The sequence below is a fragment of the Cervus canadensis genome, chromosome 1, assembly GCF_019320065.1.
Source record: "Cervus canadensis isolate Bull #8, Minnesota chromosome 1, ASM1932006v1, whole genome shotgun sequence".
NCBI lineage: Eukaryota > Metazoa > Chordata > Mammalia > Artiodactyla > Cervidae > Cervus > Cervus canadensis.
In genome coordinates, this window is record NC_057386.1 from 27,712,695 (window position 1) to 27,735,410 (window position 22,716).

Consider the following 22,716-nt stretch of genomic DNA (forward strand, 5'->3'; position numbering starts at 1 on the left):
CACTTTTCCCCCAACAGTTTCTGGCATCTTAGCTCCCCGACCAGGGCTTGAACCCTGGGCCCACGGTACTTAATCTTGGAGTCCTTCTGGTGACTGTTTTCCATGAAATGGAAATAAGATTGCAAACTCTTATTATACTTTGTATTATTTACCTTAATTACAAAATGTATTCAAGTGCATTATTTGAAGTATAACATACAGCACAAAGGACAGAAATCATAACTCTACTGCTCAGTGACTTATTACAAAGTGACCACACCTTTGTAACTACAACACAGTGTAAGAAAATAGAATAAAACTAGCAACTCAGAGGCTCCTCTCCTCGACCTCCATAAACACTACCCATTCTGTCCTGCCAAAGCTAAGGATCATCTAGTTTTCAACCCCACAGATTAGCATCCCGTGTGTTATAAATGTGTGCATTTTAGTATGTATGGATTATTCTGTGTCTGGCCCAACAAGGTATTTAGCTTAGTTTTAATTGTACTTTTTATATGAAGTCCTTCCCTCCCTGGTCTCCCCATCACTCCTAAGTGAGGGATGTACTTGGCCTGAGCACCACTTGGTAGGAATAATCTTCCTTGGCTCTTTCACCTTCTCTAGGATAGAGGTTATTAAGCCCAGTTTAACAATTAGAAATGCAATCAGTTTCCTGAATTATGTGGAGATATTTTATAGTTGGTCTTTCTTTAGTTCTCAAAACAAGCTTAAATGAGAATTTAAAAGTATTTTACAAAAGTTTCTGACAACAAATATACAAACGATATCTTTATTGACAGTAGGGCAATAAGAACAATCAAATTTAGTTTACAGATAATCAAAAACATTTGAAAAGCAGGACACTAAAACTTCCAAGATTCCCGTGGGAGTACAAACACGCAGTCAGATTAAACTCTTAAGCATAAAAGGAACAAATACTGATATGAAAAGGGCCAGAGCTCTTAGTAAAACTAGCTTAGACTAAGTCCCTTGACCTAAACTGCAGTTAGAAGACACATGGGACAGCTCCTGGTTATGTGATTCTTAGAAGGAAAAAAGGCAAATTCCATGAGGTCTCCAGGAGGCTGTGTGGGATGGAACAAGAGCAGAGAGCTGTGAAGCCCTTCTCTACTCATGTGCAGGGTGGTCAACTCCAGATCAATAAACAAAGGATGTGGAAAACACACTAAGTACTTCTGATTGATGCTCAGCCACTTGTTAATAGATGGAATGTTTGTGTCCCCACCCCCAACCCCCAATTCACCTTGAAACCTAATCCCCAAAGTGCTGGTATTTGGAAGGGGACCTTTGGGAGGTGATGAGGTCATGAGGGGAGTCCTCACAAACATGCCCTCATGAAAGAGGCCCCAGAGACCTCCCCAGCCCTTCCACCATGGGAGGACACAGCAAACAGATGGCCATCTATGGACCAGGAAGGGGCCTCATCAGACATTCTACCAGGGTCTTGATCCTGGACTTTCCAGTCTCCAGATCTGTGAGACAGTTGTTTATAAACAAACCAGTGACATTTCATTACAGTAGACTAAACTGACTCACCACTTCATTAAAATGTTAAGTCAATCCTTCCTTGAATAGCACAGGTTTGAACTTCACAGGTCCACTTACATGTGTGTTTTTAATAAATACAACCTACCCTCTTTATTTTGTTTTGCATCAGCAGATTCAACCAACCGTGGATGCAAATTTCCATCCATGGTTGGTTGAATATGAGAATGCAAAAGCCTCAGAAACAGAGGGCCAACTGTACTACATCATTTTCTGTAAGCACCCATGGATTTTAGTTTATGTGGGGGCTCCTGGAAACTAATGAGAGAAAAGAGTAATTGTGTGCTAGATTCTCTACCTGCAGTCTTACCCTCACAACAGCCTTGAGAGATGATCTGTTCCCATTTTACAGATAAGACTGGGGCTCAGAAAGTAGCTTTTCAAAGTCACATAATTGCCAAGTGGAGGTGGCAGGATTCAAACCCACTAATCTTGTGTTAGCCAAGTATTGGCCGCCAAATGATGAATGAACTTCTCACTCAAACACCTGGAATGTTGAGAAACAGCAAGTGTTTCAGGCTTTTTGGGACATGAAATCTCTGCCTTAACTACTTAATTCCACTATTTTAGTACAAAAACAGCTACACATAACATGTAAATAATGAGTGAGGCCCAGTTCCAATTAAACACTATTTACAGAAATAGGTGGTGGGTCTAGGCCAGTTTGTCAATTCCTGCTTCAGGTTGTTAATCTGAGAATCAAGTGATGAGAGGGCTGAGCTCCTTTTTATTTTGTCCTATGTCAGCCATTCTCCTAGTTTCATCTCTCAAGAGTTCCACCTCTTTAAAGATTTTTTTTTTTAAATTGTTTTCAAAGCCTGTCCTTAGTCCTTTACACTCTATTTCCTATTGTTTTGGTTACCATTATTGCTGGCTTTAGACCTGCCCTTGATTTCTATTACCCCCCCTTTAAACTCTTCCTCTCCTTTCCCTCAATGATAGAACTAAGGTATATGGAGGGAACGATGAGAACTGTAAGGAGTAATGGGGATAATGTGGAGGGGAAAAGCATGGGCTGGCTGTTGAGTGTTCATCAAGGACAAGATTTAGAAGAGGAAGTCTGCAACTGTTTCCTCTCTCTTTTCTATAATCTTCTTTTCACAGTCTGTTAGTCTCTGTAACAATAAAATAAAAAGTCTATAACAAGACATTTGTGTGGTGCCCTGCTAAATATTTATTTGAACTCTTGCTTTTGTGTTTCCATCCCACTACAAGGTCTTTGGTCACCTACATAACTTATGTCAAGATCAGTGTGGTTCTGTGCCTTTTCTACCTTCTCCAGGGCTCTAGGATACAACAAAGACCAATACACAGGAGAACGATGACAAAAAATGTGCATAATGTGAGGTCTGAGGATATATTTCTTGTGCCTCGGAGCTGCTCCAGGTCTTCTTCTTGCCTGGGACTCTAAATGGAACAGCACAGTGAATCAGTCAACTTTCTAGACTCTCCATATCCCAGGGGCTTTTTCTCAAAGTGACAAAACTTACTTTACACAGAGCAGAATGAGGTAAAGGAGTGAAATCTCCCTAATTCTGTAGTTACAGAAAACCAAGGATTTATTCAATGTCAAAGATAAGGAAAGAGGGACCTGAAAAAAACTATAGTTAAGGTTCCAACTCTTTCCCTATCTCAAGGTCACTTCCAAGGAAGTGTGAAGTGAGGATGTACCCAGCAGAGGGGTAATAATCATCTAAGTGTCAGCCTAATCCATGTAGGCCTAACTCAGACCCCATTTGTTCATCAATTGAGACAGTAGCCTTTGGGGCTGGGAGGGAAGCCAGAGTGTATTTCAACTCTAATCTTTAAATTTTTATAGTTAATGTAAAAAAAAATGACATTCTCCAGATAGCTGGGTGTCCACTTTGGATTTGAAAATAAACAGCTCTGTGTCTTCCTGATAAGTGAGGATATGAACCCTCAGCCTCACCTATAAGATAAGGATGTCCTTACACAGTGAGATGCAGTTACAGGCTTTGGCATGACAAAGAGGGGGAACTGGACTTCACAATGACTGTATTGCTACCCACTCCCAAGGACTTTCTGAATTTCTACAAAAGAGCATTATGGGTAGCGGGATGGTGGTTTAGGGATCAACCTTTGAGATTTCTGGCTGGAAGCATTCAGAATGATCAAATCAATGGATAGAAAAAACATTGTTTATGGCTCAAAACTATTGTATTATGTGAGTAGAATTAGATGCACACAGAACTGTTTCTCAGGCAGCATTTTTTGGGTCTTCTTCCTAAACCATTCAGGTATTTAACACAGCAATAACACCAACTTACATTCCTTTGCACTCAAGTCATTTTTCAGGGCTGCTCTTCCATGTGAATCCTCTGATGTCTGATGAGGGATGAACTGCACTTAAAGCTCTTCCCACACTCGTTACACCTGTAGGGTTTCTCCCCAGTATGAGTTCTCTGGTGTTGAATAAGGGCTGACGAATGAATGAAGGCTTTGCTGCACTCGTTACATTTGTATGGTTTCTTGCCAATATGAATTCTTTGATGTTTAGCGAAATTGGAGCTCCGGCTGAAGGTTTTCCCACACTCGTGACACTCGTAGGGCTTCTCTCCCGTGTGAATCCTCTGATGCTGGACAAGATGTGTGCTCTGACTGAAGGTCTTCCCACATTCGCTGCACTCATAGGGTTTTTCTCCGGTGTGAACCCTCTGATGTTTGGTAAGTGATGAGCAGTGGCTAAAGGCTTTCCCACACTCCTGGCATTTGTAAGGTTTCTCTCCAGTGTGAGTTCTTTGATGTTTAATGAGTGCTGAGGAATGAATGAAGGCTTTATCACACTCGTTACATTCATAGGGCTTCACCCCCGTGTGAATCAGCTGGTGCTGCACAAGGTGGGTGCTTCGATTGAAGCCTTTCCCACATTCGCCGCACTCATATGGTCTCTCTCCGATGTGAATCCTCTGATGAATGGCAAGGGATGCGCTTTCGGTGAAGGCTTTTTTGCACTCACTGCACTCGAAGAGAATTCTTGTGTGAGTTCTCTGATGTTTGGTTAAATTAGCCCTGTGGCTGAAAGATTTCCCACAGTCTGCACAGCTGTAGGGCTTCTCCCCTGTATGGACCCTCTGGTGTCGAATGAGCACTGAGTGGTAAGTGAAGAGTTCACCACAGTCATTGCATTTATGAGGTTTCTTTTCTTTATAGGTCCTCTGCTTTTTCATTAAGGTAGATTTCTGTTTCAGTCTTTTTTCGAGGGTGTGGAAGGCATAGGGTCCTTTGGGAACTCTGTCTTGAGTGAGAAGGACTGACTTCTGGCCTAGGTTTCTCCAGTAAACATCATGCTCAGGGGCTCTCTCTTCTGGGAGTGAATTCATGTGGGTGAACATTCCTCTCCAGTGTCTCTCCTGACTTCCCTGCTGATTCTCCAACCACCCTTCACAGTCGAGAGTTGTTTCTGTGCTGGAGTCACAGACACTGTCCCTTGTCAGCCTGTCTATGACTGCAACCTGGCATGATTCTTCTTTGGAAAAATCTTGCACTGAAGTTGAATCCTTGCTTCTGGGACTAGTCTCCGAGTCTGAAAGAAATTGGAAATGCAAATTTCCTTCGTCCTCTGAGTTTGACAAAATGGCAGTTCTGTAACGGGTCAGAGTTAATGAAGGTGAAAAGCATGGCTTCAATGAGGAAGTAGATTTGACTTCTGGAAGATGATTTGCAAAGAGAAGCAAATGGAGGGGAACGAATGTACAGAGTATGCAGATAAATCAGTACACCATCTGACCCAGGAGGCAGAATAGGGCAAAAGATGACCAGAAAGACAAGAGGAAGGATGGAGAAGAAGTGCTACATTGCTGGATGAGCAGGAAATGAGTATCCCAGATCAGAACAGGGGAGGAACAACCTCTCACAGAACATCAAGTGCTGTCATGACCTCCCTAAGATATAATGGCAAATATATTAAATTATACCTGCACAAGGCTAAACATTACAACACTAATTGAGGTAGCAAAACTGGTAACATCTCAAATATTCTATAGAGAACTGATTAAATTATGGTGTATACACACAATGGAGTATGTGCAACTTAAAAAAATAGGAGAATGATCACTACATAATTGCTAGGAGGTGATCTTCAGGATACATTAAATAGACTTAAAAAACCCCAGCAAACTGGAAAGGAGTGTGTTGTGTTTGGTTTGTTACTTTGAGAGATATAGATATTATCGACATATTTGGTTACATTTTCCAAAATCAAGGACAGATACATGAAATACTAATAAATAAGATTACTTACAGAAAGAGCACCAGAATACAAGACAGCAGGGACAGTAGCCAACCTCTCTGAATATATCTACTATATATCTATTAGAATTTTTGTGTTCAATATGAAATTATAAAGCTAAGATAATTTATAAAGAGTATAGTTCCAAAGAATAAATAAATAGTTCAGTGAAATCCATTTGACTAGATAAATTCTTGGTTGCCTAAAAAAAGGTATGGTAGGAAAAAAGTCTGGTAGCTTGATAGGTGGACTTCCCAGGTGGCTCAGTGGTGAAGAATCTGTCTGAAATGAAGGAGACACGGGTTCAATCCCTGGGTTGGGAAGATCTCCTGGAGGAGTAAATGGCAACCCACTCCAGTATTCTTGCCTGAGAAAGCCCATGGACAGAGAAGCCTGGTGGGTTAATGGGGTCGCAAAAGAGATATGATTTAGCAACTAAACAACAACAAACAACAGAAAATGAAACAGAAGAGCCATTTCAGAAACAGTCAAGTATAAAAAGGAATTAAGGACAATACGAAGGTGGAATTTCAGTCAGTGAACTAAAGATAATTGGTTTTTAAAGCAAATGGTTCTGTGACTTATTAAACACTCAGAAGACAAGTTAGACCTGTCCCTCATTCCACACAGCCAGATGAACTCTGTTCATTTATCTACTCGTCTATCCGTTCATTCAGTGATTATCTATTGGATATGCTAAGCTCTGGGGAAAAACAAACAGTCCCTATGTACACAAGGGGAGAAAAAAATTTAGTCTGACATCCATGAATACATATAAAAAATGCACTGTAGTAAGAAATAAAAGGCAAATGATGCTGTGAAAGATTATAAGGGGAATCCAGGGGGGTGGGGTCCTCCCTGAGAAGGTAAATCACTGAGCTGAAATCCAAGTGGGGCTGGGGTCTGGGTGAGTGTTCCAGGTAACAGGTACAGATGCAGAAGTGAGCCTTCCAGGTAGAGGAAATGATATGTACAGAAGCCCCAAGGTGAGATGCAGTACTTAGGAAGAGCAGAGCAGTTGAGAGCATGGACTCTGAAATCAGAACGTGTGAATTTAAAACCAGCTCTGCCACTTCCAGCCATGTGACCTGGCCCAAGTTATTTAACTTTTCTACTTTAGCTTCCTTATCTGTAAGATGGAGCAAAAACAGTACCTGCTTCATGAAGAATAAAAACAACACCTACCTCAAAGAACATTAAATGAGGATATTTATAAAACACTGAGGACCCTGATACAGCATAGGTGCTATGTAAGCTGTTTGTAAAATATAAATTGATGTAAGGCTAGTACAGGCAGTGATTTCAAAGTGTGGTCTGTGGACCTCTGGGAGTCTCTAGGTTCAAAACTGTTTTCAAAATAATACTTGGATCTTGTTGGCCTTTTTCATTGTCTTGACGTTTGCATTTATGTTGCAAAAGTAATGGTGGTGAAACTGCCCACAACTTATGCACAAATCAGGACAAAACACCAGGTGTACTAGTAGCTGTTACATTTTCCCCTGCTGTGTACTCTCAGTTAAGCAAAAAAAAAAAGAAAAGCCAGTTTCACCTAAAAATGTCTGTGGAAACAACAGGAAACATTATTAATTTATTAAATTAATTTTAATTTATTAAACTTTGACTACACGCCCTTTTAACATTCTAGATGATGAAATAGGAAATATTCATAATGCAAGTCCACTCATATCAAAATATGGTGCTTGTCTTGAGGCAAACCATCCATTGTGGAAGCAGTCAGTTTTCCTTTTTTAAACAGACTAGCACTTATACTTGAAAGAATGACTGACAACTATGTTATCTTGTTGGGTATCTGGCAGATATTCCCTGAAAACTGAAAAAAAGATAAGCCTACCATTTCAAAGAAAACGACTGACAGTATTTGAAAAAATGTAAGCTTTTAGGCAGAAATTAGAATTTTGGAAAACTTTTACCTCTCACCGAGAGCTTGATAGTTTCCTAATACTTAAAGGCTTTTCTGATAAGGTCAGGGGTGATACTGAAAATTGTACTTTTAAAATATTGCACAATGTGTCAATATTTGGAAGATCTGCCTAACTTAGTAAACCAAAATTTTCCAAAAGATCAATGGATTTTAAGAGTATGAAAAGTTCAAGGATATGGCTTCAGATGCACCTGCACCTAACCTTTAGGAAACTACTACTTGCCCAATTTTGGTGTATAATCAGGAGAAAAGCCAAAATTATCTGAAAAGGCTATAAAATACTCCCACTTCTTCCAACTAAATATTGGTGTGAGGCAATATTCTTCATATAGGCCAACCAAAACAATGCATCACATCAAGCTGCATTCAGAAGCAGATGTAATTATAAAGCTGTCCTCTATTAGCCATATACAAAAAGACCTGCAAAAATGTAAAACAATGCCATTCTTTTCAATAAATTTCTGTTGTAGAGAAATAATTTTTATTTAAATTGTGTTATTTGTGTTAACATGTAATGGGTTTATAATTGTTATTTCTAAATTAATCATACAATAGTTTAAAATCTTTCTCACTTTTAGTTTCTAATATGGTAACTACTGGTAGATATAACCCACATAAACAAAAGCTTGCTAGGATTCTCAACAATTTGGGGAGTTAAATAGGTTCAATGATGCTAAAACCATTAAGAGTTGCTAAGATAAGGTACAAAATCGGAGGGAAAGTAGATATGAAGCAGGGCTGGATATTATGAATAAGGGACAGATTTTACAAGCATCTATAGGCTTCGAGGATTTTGGCTGTCATCTTAAGAGCAATGGGAAGCCATGGACCAGCCCTAAGCAAAAGGGTGATGCCATCAGACTTGCATTTTGAAAACATCACTCACTGCCACATGAAGAATGGTTTACAGGGGTAAGGGTGGAGTCAGGGAGATGACCTCAGATGAAAGGGAGACAGAGGGATGTTAATGGTGAGGAAATACTTAGAAGTGATCAGATAAACACAAGGACGAACTGGATAAAGGTGAAGGGGTTATGTAAAGATTGTTCAGATTTCTGACATGTACAATTTGATAAGCATCGAGTATCATTAATACAATTATTGGAAGAGGATCCTGTTAGGGGGATGGAGAATTTGGGCACATACCAGGCATTCAGTTTTCAACATGTTGTACTGTAGCATCTCTTGACATAAGCAAGTAGAGACAGCATGCAGGATCTTAGTACCTTGACTAGTGATTGAACCCATGGCTCCTGCATTGTAAGCAAGGAATCTTAACTACTGGACCACCAGGAAGTCCTGACTTCTTTAGCATCCCATGGGACTGTTCTTTCTGAAGACCCCCATCTATCTGACTCACCTGAGCAGCTGCTTCTGGGGGCTTTTCTCTCAAGCAGAAGTGGTTCTTTTCCATTCTCCAAACTGTGGTTCTCAGGTTTGGAAACTGGAAGCCCTGCTCATTAGAAAAATTAAAAAAAAAAAAAAAAAAAAAAAGGAACTTAGTTCTTGGTGATGGGTATAAAGCTCTGTCACAGAGCACAGGCCCAACCCCTGGATCCACAAAGACAAGACACCATAGGAAGTTCTGGAATAATGGAGGTGGAAGCCTATAAATGAAGCTTAAAACATGTGCAGCAAGAGTCTGGGCACAGTAAGGAGTCACACGCATTTGAAAAGACAAACATTTAGCCTGTAAAAAATGGAAAAAAAAAAAAAAAAAGAATTTCTCACTTGTTTATTACAGGAGTCCCAGGGAGATACTGCTCATCAGTCCTCAGCTCAGGGAAAGAGCTGGGTGAAGTGGGACCCCTGCAGCAGCACCATGAGCCTGGGAGTCTATGATTAGTTGTTTTTGATGTTTTCCTCTCTTTCTTCTTCAGTTACTAGAACCCACTTTCTTATGGAATTTATTACGTAATTTGGGAGGAGCTAAGATAGTTCCTTCGACTCAGACAAACACATACATGTGCATGCATGTGTGTGCATGCACACACCTGCGCACAAGCACACCACACAGAGGTGGACACAGGTTCCAAACTGGCCAGAGCGTTCTCTATTTCCCTGGCTTGAGTAACTGTCTCATGATGGACACATAAGCCTATCTGCTGAAACTCCCAGGACAGAAGCCCTCTTTCTTTCCTCAGCTCTGTAACTGGGAAGAACGACGTAATCCTAGAGAGGCCAAAGGCCATCTCTGCCCACAAGGAGATTCAGGCAAACCTATGGCGTGTCATTAAAAAATAAGCAGATAAAAGAAACTCCTGACACCGTACCTGATTCCCTTTCAAGATAATGTGAATTCAGTTTCTGTCACCTGAATCCAAAGACTCCTAATAAAAGAAAACAAGCCCAGACATTTCACCAAGACTTTACAGCATAAACAGATTCTCTCTGGGCCCAAAGAGACCAACACTTTACATAATTTCTGGCTTTGTTAAGCTACTTCACTGTCAATAAAACAGTGAGGTCCCCATAAGCAGGTCAGGAGTCACAGCGAGAGTCTGTCCTTACAGAGTGAGACCAGGTTCCTGTAGTTCTCCAGCATCACGTCCCTCTGGGCAGGATCCAGCCTCCCCCACTCCTCTGGGGTAAAGTCCATGGCCACATCCTTGAAGGTCACTGATGCCTAAGACACAAAACATACTTCTGTTCACCATTCGTCTTTCTGCAGTCTCCCTCTTGGTTTCTGCTGGCCCTGGAGTAAGCACGTAGATGTACTCAACAGGGGGAATGATTACAGTGAGACACAAGCATTCTCATGTGTTCTGGACTTTCCATGTAGAGTCACTGGGTAACAATTATGTGCCAGGCACACTGTCCAAGATCCAACATGAGAATCCAAAGAAAACCATGGTTTCTGCACTGAAAGACTATCATTTTTTCTGGGGAATCAAGAGTTAAAACAGGATCCAATGAATCAACAAAACAGTTTGGCAAAGTTAATGAAATATAGGCAGAGACAAAAAGCACATCTGTATAATTCTCCTTCTGAGTCCTCAATAAAAAACTTGAAAGATAATTTACACAGAACTTGTGACTGGACAAGCTGTGGAACAAACGGGCATCAAATTCAGTGAAGCACGGAAGCAATTCAAAGCAAAAAGCATTAAACTGGAAAATGACAGCAATAGATTAAGAAACGGTAGAGATATAAAATGTAAATGTTCACATGTAGGACTGAGTTTATCTAACACTCAAAATACAAAAACTCATTGGAAAAATACACATACCAGTACTCAATGTTTCTCTTTAAGCGATAGAGAATGGGAATGATATTCCAGGTTGTTGAAATAAATATACCAAATGCTATAACTTGATAGAAAACAACTTCTGTTTAAATATTCATAAAGCATTTGCAAAAGTAACAAAGTAAATGTTAATAAATTCCAAAACAGAAATGAAAAAGCAATAACTGGTGGTAATTGAAAAAATTAATTAAAATTAATTAAAAATATTAAAATTTCAAAACAATAATGAAATAAAAGGCAAAAATCAATGTCATAAGGCTAAAATTGTACTCAGAAGCAACACTTCCATTTCATTAAAAAATTACTATAATTAAGTGAACAAAGTATCAAGTCAAATTAGAGACAGAACGAGGGAAAACAGAAGGAATTACAGGATAAAAGCAGAAATTAAGGGGAAGAAAATCAAGAAAAATAAGGGACTGGGAAACATGAATAAGAGCAGTACGTTATAGTACTATTACAACATCAACTTCCTGATTCTGGAAGAAGAAAATAATAAAAGAAGTGAAATGTTAAATCCTGGAGAATCTAAATGGACTACATATATGAGAAATCTTTCTACCACTTGCTATATAAGTCTCAAATTATTTCAAATAAAGTTTCCCAAAATGGAACTAATCTTAAAGAGACTTAAAAAATATAAGAATCATCCTTAGAAAATGTAGAAATCATTAATCAGCTACTAAGGAGATAAGATACTATGAAAAAAAATGACTTTGATCCTCCAATCTGCCTATCTATAGCTAAACTGACAGTGGAAATTAACTTCCAAACCATTAAAACAAAATCAGAAAAACAAACCAAAAAAAATCAGAAAAACAAAATGCAAACTACTGCACAAAGGGCAGAAAAAAAATATAGATGGAGAAAGCATAGCAAACAGAATTATAAAAATAACACAGCAACAAAAATGTGAAACACAGAAGTAATTATATTAATATGAATAAATTCATTTCCCTTATAAAAAGGTTTCTTAAAACAGACACATCCTCTTTACAGAAAAAGAGATCCAGACAAAACCCCCAAAGCTGGGGACTGGGTGGGTGGGTGGGGAAATGGAAGGAAACATAGTATACTACATGTCTGAATACAGTAGTTCAAGTTCAACGAAAACATATGGAAAAATATACACCAAACTGTTATCCTTAGTAGGGAGAGGTAGCAAACTGAACTTGGTGAGGTTAGTACGCATAATATACTTTTATATCTATACATGTCTGTGCCTTTCACCTGTACTGTAAGCAAAATTTTAAAACATTAAAAAAAAAAAAATCTGATAAGTAAAAGATTCACAGCCCAGGCAAATTCTAACAAGAAAGACAGTTGCAATATTAGCATCAAACAAAATCTAATGCAATACAAAAAGGACACAGAGAGAATTTTCAAAATTTCCATAAAAGGTTTAATTCATCCTGAAGCTGTAACAACTCTTGAAACTAGTCTCTTGTTGAAATGTATTAAGCATTCACCCTTCTTCTGGTGCTTATACCCTGACTGTCCTCTGGCTGCCATGTCTGGCCACGTTTAGTCCACGAAGTTCAGGCAGTACCAGCTCCACCTCTAACCCACGGGTGGGATACAGGTTTACATGTGTGTGCTCAGGTCTACTCTCTACTCTAATCATCACAGTCAGATTTGGCAAATAATGGTCCAAGGAAGGGTATAATACCCATTAGAGTTAACTTTCAGTACTTCTGGAATCTGGAACGACCAGAAGGGAAGATGTTCTTTTCCTCTGATTTTCAACATGGTAAGATGTAAGCCTAAATTTGTTAGGGGCCTGCCTGCACTAGAAGAAAAGACTGAATGCAAAACACACAGAGAGAAAAGAAAAGGTGACTGAAATGGAGAAAACAGGTTCTAATGTCACTGTCTGAGCTTAATTTTTGCCAGACCTGGATTTTCCCTTATAATTGTCAGTAAACTTGCTTGGGCCAGTTTGAATTGAGTTTTCATTAGCTGCAACTTAAAAAGCTTCTTGAGTGATAGAATCTTCAATATTCATGGAAGACATTCAAGAAACCAACGGACACCACCAAGTACTCAAGGATCCTGAGAAATCACTCTGATAACCGGTAGCAAAGTGCCAGGCCTGCTTTTCACACTCTGGATTAAAGCAGCCAAGAGAGAGGCTAGTGGAGGAATCTCTGGGTTGTGGTATGACACACATCAGGGAGAACTCTTTTCTCCTACCCAAGTTTAATAAAAATTAAAAGTTTTTGGACATGCAAAGAAAGTTGAAAGACTATTATACCAATCACCCATGTATTACAACTACCACTGAAATCCAACAACTCTTTTAATATATATATATTCGGCCACACCACAGGGATGAGGGATCTTAGTTCACTGGCCAGGGACTGAACTCGAGCCTCCTGTAGAGGAAGCACAGTCTCAACCACTGGACTGCCAGTGAAGTCCCATTATTAACAATTCTTAATATCAGTCCTTGGGGAAGGGAGAGATTGGAAAGCAAGCTGCAACTTGATAACACTTCGCCTCTAAAATACCTGAGCATTCATCGTCTTGGAGAGCTGATTAGAATCCTTCTATAGGCTTCCTTTTCCGGTACTTCTTTGAACTATCTGAATAATTATGTTCATAATTCACTCTAGCACTTAAGGTGCTTTCTTAAATTCCTACTTAACAGTCATGTGTATGCTGTTTCCCCCTAACTGAAACATACATTTTAAGAAGAGTGCACCACACTATCTTTTAAAATCATTTCCAAATACCAGGCACAGAAATTAGCTGCCACGTTAAAGAAGGGCAAAGCTCCTTCCATGCCTGCTGAGTGATAAAACTAGATGCACAAGATCCTGTGAAGAAGTAGAAAACATTTCCCACCGAATCCACTAGTCACTCGAGCCATCTCTTAGAATCAGAACTCAGCTCGGCAGATGGGCTCTAGCGGGACACAGAAAGAAACACCACTTCAAACAGAAGAGAGTGTGTCCACAATCTGAGAAAAAAGGTGAATTTCAATAATCAGCAGAGACTTTCACTCACCTGCGACCTGGCCGTGAGGCGCAAAGCTGCCACTTCTCCCTCTTCTGTGCAGTTTTCTTGGGAAAAGGGAGAATCCTGGGGAGGCAGAGCTAAAGGCAAGAAAGCAGTCATGATAGGACCCAAATGTATCTTGTGATGCAGATTTGCAACTCCTGCCACTGTACTACTGGTGCTCCTTATAGACACTGCTACTGAAGGGATCCCAATCTGGAAATAACTCAGGAACGCTGCTCTTGGGGTTTCAATTCATTCAGTTGCTGCTACCCTAACAGATCCTGGAAGATGGCACCCTCTGAGCCTGGAAATTAAAGTCCCCGCCGCACCCCCCCCACCAGGCTTAATCTACATTAAATTAATATGGGAAAAACAGGCTCAACAGCTCTGAAAGAAATCACCCTGCAACCTTAGTCCAAACGTGGACTGCTGGATCCCACCTCCAAATAATTATCATTACTTGAGACTGGGGTAGAACCTAAAAATCCAACAAGCAGGGGTGGGGGAGGGGCGTGGATTTGATGTAGGTCACAGAGCAAACTTCAAGAAAGCCTTGATCTAGGAGAACTGGAAGCCAGTCACTGACTCCTATGCCTCGTGTCTCCTCTGTAAGACAAAGGATCTGCTCTACTGAAATCAAAGAGTTTTTGTGCAAAGTGGAAAAACAGGTGTGGAAAATGCATGCGTGCTCAGTCGGGTCCAACTTTCTGCGACCCCATGGACTGTAGCCCGCCAGGCTCCTCTGTCTATGGGATTTTCCAGACAAGAATACTGCAGTGGGTTGCCATTTCCTTCCCCAGGGGATCTTCCAGACTCAGGGATTGATCCTTTCTCTCCTGTGTCTCCTGCATTAGCAGGCGGGTTCTTTACCATTGAGCCAGCTGGGAAGATGTGTAAGATATTTTTGCCAACCAAAAAGCTAAATCGTCGGACCCCCTGATGAGGCTAGGATGGTATAACCACCCAGGAGAAGACGAAGGTGTGAGACAAAGTGAGAGGATATGCCCAAGCCTCAGCAGCTATTAATAACATTTCGCTCACATTTTGATGGAGGCTTTGGAGGGTTTGCTGTGCACCCAGCTGGAGTGGGAAGAGGGGGGATCCCACAGCAAGCTCTCCACTCTCACTCGAAGAGCCCGTCCGTCCCCAGACAAAGGAGCCGGACAACACTGACTCCCGTTCATCAGGAAGGATTCGGGCCCGGCCCCCAGCACAAGTTCAACACCGGCCCGTCTCACCTCTCTTCCCGGGCGTTTCGGCCACATCAGTCTCCATGGTCACCGCCTCCTCCCGGCCGCGAAGGTTCTGCTCTCCCCCCAGCGCAGCCCTCTCGGGGCGGAGGAGCGGGAAGCCCCGAGGCCTCGTGGTCCTCCTTCCCGCCGCCCCTCGGGGGGCTCCTCCAAAAGGCTTCGCTCCGTCCCGAGCCGGCTCGGCCCTCGAAGCTGGCACCTGGAAAGCCGGGACAAGCATCCCTGAGGCTGGGCGCTCGCGCCTGGTGCAGCCGCTCGGGGACCGCGCGGCCGGAGCACCAGCGCCCCGGTCGCCGCCGAGGGGCCGCCGCGCAGACCAAGCCCCCCACCCGCCCGCCCATCCCGAGCCCCCGGGCCTCGTTCCTGCCCTCGACGCCCCTTCCTCCAGCGCGCACTCCAGCCCGGATCGGTGCAGACAGCTGCCCTGGGGGCACTGCCGAGGCCGAGTGAGAGAACCGGCACCTGAGCCACAACTCACCCCCCACCACGGCCTCACAAAGGCTATGAACTTCTCGGGCCAGCGGGGCCGCGCATGCGCAAGAGCAGGGGGTTCGGCTGGCGGGCCTCGTTCGGCCCCGGAACTACGATTCCCAGAAGGCCCCGGGCGCGGCCAGACTCCCGCTCCTTAGCAGGTGGGAGAACGCATTGCGCGGTTGGGGGAATCCTAGGAGCCGCGGGCTGCCTCCCTCTCGCGAGAGTAGCGGGCGCTTAGCTCGTGCGGGATCCCGAGGACACGCAAGAGAGCGAACGGCAGAACCGCGATACTGCAAGTCCCGCGCTCTGTCTGCACGTGGCGCTGCTGAGGCGTCCCACTTAACACACTCCAGTGTAAGATGTTCACAGTACTTGACTCTCCCCACATTCGTCTCCTTTCTCCTAAACTCATCCTTTGCTGTCGAACAGTGTGAAAGGTGTATTTGCAGACCGAGGTGCATGCGTTCGTAGACTACTTGTAATACTGAAAATTCACCCGTGTGAGATGGGTGAGTTGAAAAGATTCAGCCAGTTTCAACTGGCTCAACAGATTTGAGCAACAGGTTTCTGAAAGCATAAAAATTAAATTTATCAAAGGAGGTGTTCTCTCAAGGGAGCACGATTAGTCTCTAATTCTGTTAATGGGCTTCCCTGATAGCTCAGTTGGTAAAGAATCTGCCTGCCATGCGGGAGACCTGGGTTCGATCCCTGGATTGGGACGATCCCCTGGAGAAGGGAAAGGCTACCCACTCCAGTGTTCTGGCCTAGAGAAGAAGTCCAAGGACTATATATAGTCCATGGGATCGCAAAGAGGCGGACACAACTGAGCGGCTTTCACTTTTAGTTATTGGACAGACCTACCCACCTCGAACTTTAATTTTTGTCTACACTGTCCCTCTTCTTCTCAGTGAATAATATCACTGCTCACAAATCATTTGCAAAAGCAAGAACCGGAATATCCTCAACTCTCACTGCTTATTCATCACCAAGTCCTATTCACTGTATTCTTTAAATCATTCTCCAGTTTGTTCATGTTTCTCTTTTCCCTTCAGTATTACCTTAGTGTAATAGTGGTGTGGGTATCCATTTCCTTCTCCAGGGGATCTTCCTGACCCAGGGATCGAACCTGGGTCTCCTGCATTGCAGGCGGTTTCTTTAACGTCTAAGCCACCAGGGAAGCCCCGTTACCTTAGTTCTAGACACCGACATTTCTCTGGTGTTATGGTACCAGCCTTCTAGCTGATTTCTGTAAGTCAAGTTTGCTTTCCCACCAGTTTGTTAGCCACACGTTCTGGCTGGTGATCATTCTAAAGTAAGAATAAGATGTTACATTCCTGCTTAAAACCCTTCAGTGGTTTTAAAAAACTTTGGGGGAAAAGATTTTTAGTTCCTACCCTAAGGTACCCCCTGGGCTTACCCTGGTAGTCCAGTGGTTAAGACTCCTCACCTCCATTGCAGTGAGCGCAGATTCAGTCCCTGGTAGGGGGAGTAAGATCCTGCAGTCCACGAGACATGGCAAAAAGAAGAAGGTACTCCTTATCCAGTTCCCATTTTCCAAAGTGGTTCCCATGATCTGAGCTTGATGGTATTCACACCTTTGTGTTACCTGCTCCCTGACCTTGAGTGGACTTGTGACTTACTTTTAACCTATAAAATGCAACAAAGGTGACACGATTCTAATGCTTGTTTTGCTAGGAGAATCCTCCTTGCTGGCATTGGTGAAACAAGTGTGATATTGGGGAAATCCCCAAGACAAGAAACTGTCAGCCCAGAAAGACAGATGAGGACTAATCCTTGCCAACAACCCCCAGATGCTTGGAGGTGGATCAGCCCTAGTAGAGTCTTCACATGAGAAACCAGTCTTGGCTGACACCTTGACAGCCCGCTGCAAGGACCCAGCTAAGCTGTGCCTGGACCTTCATACACAGATACTGTGAGATAACAAATGTGTGCTATTTTCAGCCACCAAGTATATAGTAATATTGTTAGACAGAAAACGGTAACTAACACAGCATCCTAATGTAAATGGCTAGGTCCTTGTCCCAGACCCGACCTGGGTGCCTCTGGAAGGAGGGAGGTTGTTGAATTAAGAAACTAATGAAAAATGGATTGGAGACCCTCTGAGAGACAGATGGCTACAGTCTGCCCTAGGGTGTGTGTGCACGTGTGTGTAGATGGGGATGGAATGGGAGCAGCAATGAGAAGCTCCAGATGCCACGAGGGGACTCAGGGATGTGCTCTGGGAGTGGGGGTGCTTTCTGATGTCTTCTGTGCTCCTTTCTGCTCTCTCTGACATCACTCTGGGGAAATCTTTGTCCACTCACCATAGCACAGGGTAACCTTACAGCTGGGCTGGGAGAGGAGTGGATACTAACAGATACGAGCAGCTCCACCTCCAAGGGTTTTATTCACCTTTCTCCCACCCTGATCCACATGAACACCCAAATATGTACGCGCATGCAGGAACATACATGCAGTCAGCCAGATGATTACTGCAAAACAGAGGTAAAAATAGATTTATTATTACATAAGATCACCTGGTAGGAAGAGGGTGATAAACGGGGAGGGGTCTTGACCATATTTTAACACCATAGATTCTCTGCTTTGAAAGTAACTCAAATTCCTCTGACTTCCCTGATGGCTCAGCTAGTAAAGAACCCATCTACCAGCGCAGGAGATGCAAGACACACAAATTCGATTCCTGAGTGGAGAAGATCCCCTGGAGAAGGAACTGGCAACCCATTCCAGTGTTCTTGCCTGGGAAATCCCATGGACAGAGGAGCCTGACAGGCTACAGTCCACAGGGTGGCAAAGAGTTGGATACAACTAGCAACTAAACATGGAGATGGCAATGGCAATCCACTCCAGTACTCTTGCCTGGAAAATCCCATGGACAGAGGAGCCTGGTAGGCTGCAGTCCATGGGGTCGCTAAGAGTTGGACATGACTGAGCGTCTTCACTTTCACTTTTCACTTTCATTCATTGGAGAAGGAAATGGCAGCCCATTCCAGTGTTCTTGCCTGGAGAATCCCAAGGACAGGGGAGCCTGGTGGGCTGCCGTCTATGGGGTCGCACAGAGTCGGACACGACTGAAGCGACTTAGCAGCAGCAGCAGCAGCAGTAGCAACTAAACAGCAGCTCTTGGGTCAACCAGTGGTCACATCCTCTTGTTGACTTCCTCCAACAATAAATAACAGAGAAGAACTTCTGACAACCTCCAGAGACTAAACATGGATCACTTACAAGACAAAAAAATAAAAGAATGATTTGTTTTGTTCAGTGAGTGCTAAAAGCAGTGCCTGGGATTTCCCTGATGGTCCAGTGGTTAAGACTCCATCTGCTGATGTCGGGGACAGTGGTTTGATCCCTGGTCTGGGAAGATTCCACATGCCTGCAGGACAGGTGCTACAACTACTGAAGCCTGTGCTCTGGAGCCCATGCTCCACAATAGAAGCCACCCCAATGAAATGCCCACACACCGCAACTACAGAGTAGCTTCTGCTCATCACAACTAGAGAAAAGCCTGTGGGCAGCAATGAAGACCCAGCACAGCCAAAATTAAATTAAAAAAAAAAAAGGAAAAAACCCAGTTCCTGGCATTTTGTGGCCCCTCAATGAATAATAATTGACTGAGTAAATCTGACTTGTCAGTAGCACTGACTACAAAAAGAAAATGATCTTTTCAAATTGTAAAAGATAAAGCTTTCAATCTAGGGTTTTACATGTTACTTAAGAATCATGTAAGTGAAGGTGCTGTTTAAATCTTCTGTTTTAGGGCATCGTCACCCTGTTTATAGTAGGTCTCGGTGTAGTTTTGTGGGCCCTGGTTTCAATGGCAATTTAATCTTCAGAGCCTTCGTGGTACTATTTTGGTCAGCTTGGTTGATCTGGTGCTGCTGGAGCTCTACCTGGTCTCTGCCGGTGCTGCCTGAGTGGGTGGAAAGGGAATGGAAATGGGTGGGTAGGGGGTCGTCTGCCCATGAGGAAGAGGCACCTCCTGGGGAGAGTGCTTTGTGTGGTGGCACCTCCCTGCCAGTACCAGTAGCACCCAGCCATCTGGTGTCTCTAGGGGTGTGTGTGTGTGTTCGGGGGGCAGTGGGGACTCCCCGGACTGGCTGGGACTAAGCGTACTTCCTGGACCTCTGCTAGTGCCACCTAGAGCCTGGTTTCTCTCTGTGAGTGAGTGGAGTCTCAGGTTTGCGGGGGACAAAGAGGGTTCTCAAGGAGGATCCCCCTTGTCAGTGCCACTTCACCCTGACTTCAGCTCCAGGTTGGGGGGAGGAGACTCAAGTCCAAGGGGTACAGCAGCTTCCTGTCTGGGTGATGTGGCAGTCGCTGGCTGAAGTGCCGTGATGAGGCTGCAGCGTGGTCCCCTGTGAGTTCCCTCTGCAGGATCTGAGCCGAGTGTGGGGCGTGTGTGTGTGCTGGGAGTCACCATGCTTGTTATTTCTGCCTGAGGCAGCTGGGAGTCTCTGGATAAGAATGGATTTTCTTGTTCCTGAATTTAAAGCTCAGAATCTCGCAAAGCTGTGAAAAGCACTCTGTTGTGTGAGTGACCCTGGCCAAGAGCTCACTCCTTCCAGCTGATGTTAGGAATGAAAACCTTTGCCTAATGTGAGCTGTTTGTGAGTGAATGAACAAACACAGTTTAGTTATTTACTTTGCATTCACGAGACTCTTAGGTTCTCAACCAGGGGTGATTTTGCCCCCAGAGGGGACAATTGCCAGTGTCTGGAGACATTTTCTCTGTCACCACTTGGGGAGAGAGTGTCACTTGTCTCCAGAAAGTGCTGGTTTCCATGGGGTGCTTCTGAACCTCCCATAGTGTGCACAAAACAGCCCCCCCATCTCCCGACAATGGCAACAGTGCAAGGCTGACAAACCCTCAGGTTGGTGACATGCCATGGCAGCACATGGCCACCAGATGGCAGTCATGCCTGCTGCTAAGATGTTAGATCACAAGCGCTTGCAAGCCCCAGGTGCATTCTCCTGGGGCTCAGTTGTGTCCAACTCTTTGTGACCCCACGGACTGTATAGCCCACCAGGCTCCTCTGTCCATGGAGTTCTCCAGGCAAGAATACTGGAGTGTGTTGCCATGCCCTTCTCCAGGGGATCTTAAAGTACAATATAAGGGTTCCTCTGATCCCCTGCAAGTCTTACCCTTAAAGAAATGAGTTTGGGACTTCCCTGGTGGTTCAGTGGTTAAGAATCCAGCTGCCAGTGCTCGCTTCGGCAGCACATATACTAAAATTGGAACGATACAGAGAAGATTAGCATGGCCCCTGCGCAAGGATGACACGCAAATTCGTGAAGCGTTCCATATTTTTAACAGTGTGGAGATTTCTTAAAAAACTGGAAATAGAACTGCCATATGACCCAGCAATACCACTTCTGGGCATACACACCGAGGAAACCAGATCTGAAAGAGACACGTGCACCCCAATGTTCATCGCAGCACTATTTAAAATAGCCAGGACATGGAAGCAACCTAGATGCCCATCAGCAGACGAATGGATAAGGAAGCTGTGGTACATATACACCATGGAATATTACTCAGCCATTAAAAAGAATTCATTTGAATCAGTTCTAATGAGATGGATGAAACTGGAGCCCATTATACAGAGTGAAGTAAGCCAGAAAGATAAAGACCATTACAGTATACTAACACATATATATGGAATTTAGAAAGATGGTAATGATAACCCTATATGCAAAACAGAAAAAGAGACACAGAAGTACAGAACAGACTTTTGAACTCTGTGGGAGAAGGTGAGGGTGGGATGTTTCGAGAGAACAGCATGTATATTATCTATGGTGAAACAGATCACCAGCCCAGGTTGGATGCATGAGACAAGTGCTCGGGCCTGATGCACTGGGAAGACCCAGAGGGATTGGGTAGAGAGGGAGGTGGGAGGGGGGATCGGGATGGAGAATTCATGTAAATCCATGGCTGATTCATGTCAATGTATGACAAAAACCACTACAATATTCTAAAGTAATTAGCCTCCAACTAATAAAAATAAATGAAAAAAAAAAAAAAAAAGAATCCAGCTGCTAGCATGGGGGACACAGGTTCCATCCCTAGTCTGGGAAGATCTCAGCTGCAGGGCAACGAAACCCATGCTCTGCAACAAGAGAAGTCACTGCACTGAGAAGCCCGAACACCACAATTAGAGACTAGCCCTTGCTCACCACAATTAGAGAAAGCCTGTGCACAGCAACAAAGGTAAAATAAAAATAAAATAGCACAGCCAAAAATAAAAAAGAATTGAGTTTGAATCTGAATCTTTCCTCATGCATGTGTGTATGTGTATGTATATATGTGTGTGTACACACACATATGTCACCAGTATCGTACTGTTTCTTTTGTTTTACAACTCACTTTTTTTCCTCAACATTTTACTCTGGATAACTTTACAAGTCCTCTTGAGCTACCATGTGCTTTAAATGGATGCATAGTGTCTGGTATATGGACATACTTTACTTTATTTATTTATATTGATGGGCACTTGAGTTCTTACCAGTATTTTTTTTGCTTTCTTCCAAATGCAAGCAATTCTGTGATCATTCTGCTATTGCTACAAGATAGGTTCCAGAAATGTGATGAGTCAGAGTGCACGAAAGGTGGAATCTTGATGACTCAGAAGCACTGATTTGTGCTCCAAAGTGCAGGAGAGGATCCATTTCCCCATATTCTCACCTATATTGGTATCCATTAGTATCTAATATCTATATTGAATACTGTCTTTTTTTCTTTTTTACTTTTTGGCTGTGCTGTGTGACATATGGCCTCTTAGTTCCCTGACCTGGAATGGAACCCAAGCCTTCTGCATTGGAAGTGCAGAATCTTAACCACTGGACTGCCAAGGGAGTCCTCAATATTTGACTATCTTTAATTCATATTTTATTATATTATTCTTAATGAAGTTGGATATTTTTTCATATTTTTAAATATTTTCTAATGTTTATCAGCACATTTCCCAATTTTATATTCAATTAAAAAAT

At 43.1% G+C, this 22,716-nt stretch overlaps 1 protein-coding gene and 1 non-coding gene across 2 annotated transcripts; one reads left to right on the forward strand and one right to left on the reverse strand.

Annotated features, from left to right (window-relative positions):
• Nucleotides 1-755: 755 nt before the first annotated feature.
• ZNF286A (zinc finger protein 286A) lies at nucleotides 756-15,810 on the reverse strand. Its single transcript, XM_043473545.1, has 6 exons — nucleotides 15,716-15,810; nucleotides 15,226-15,436; nucleotides 13,994-14,082; nucleotides 10,248-10,362; nucleotides 9,097-9,189; nucleotides 756-5,089 (listed from the first exon to the last, which is right to left on the reverse strand). Exons 2-6 carry the CDS (start codon nucleotides 15,260-15,262, stop codon nucleotides 3,858-3,860), a joined length of 1,566 nt encoding a protein of 521 aa, XP_043329480.1. The 5' UTR covers nucleotides 15,263-15,436; nucleotides 15,716-15,810; the 3' UTR covers nucleotides 756-3,857.
• A 5,121-nt stretch (nucleotides 15,811-20,931) lies between these two features.
• LOC122424817 lies at nucleotides 20,932-21,038 on the forward strand. The gene has a single exon (XR_006264564.1). It is a non-coding gene; the product is annotated as a U6 spliceosomal RNA (small nuclear RNA).
• The last annotated feature ends 1,678 nt before the right edge of the window (nucleotides 21,039-22,716 follow it).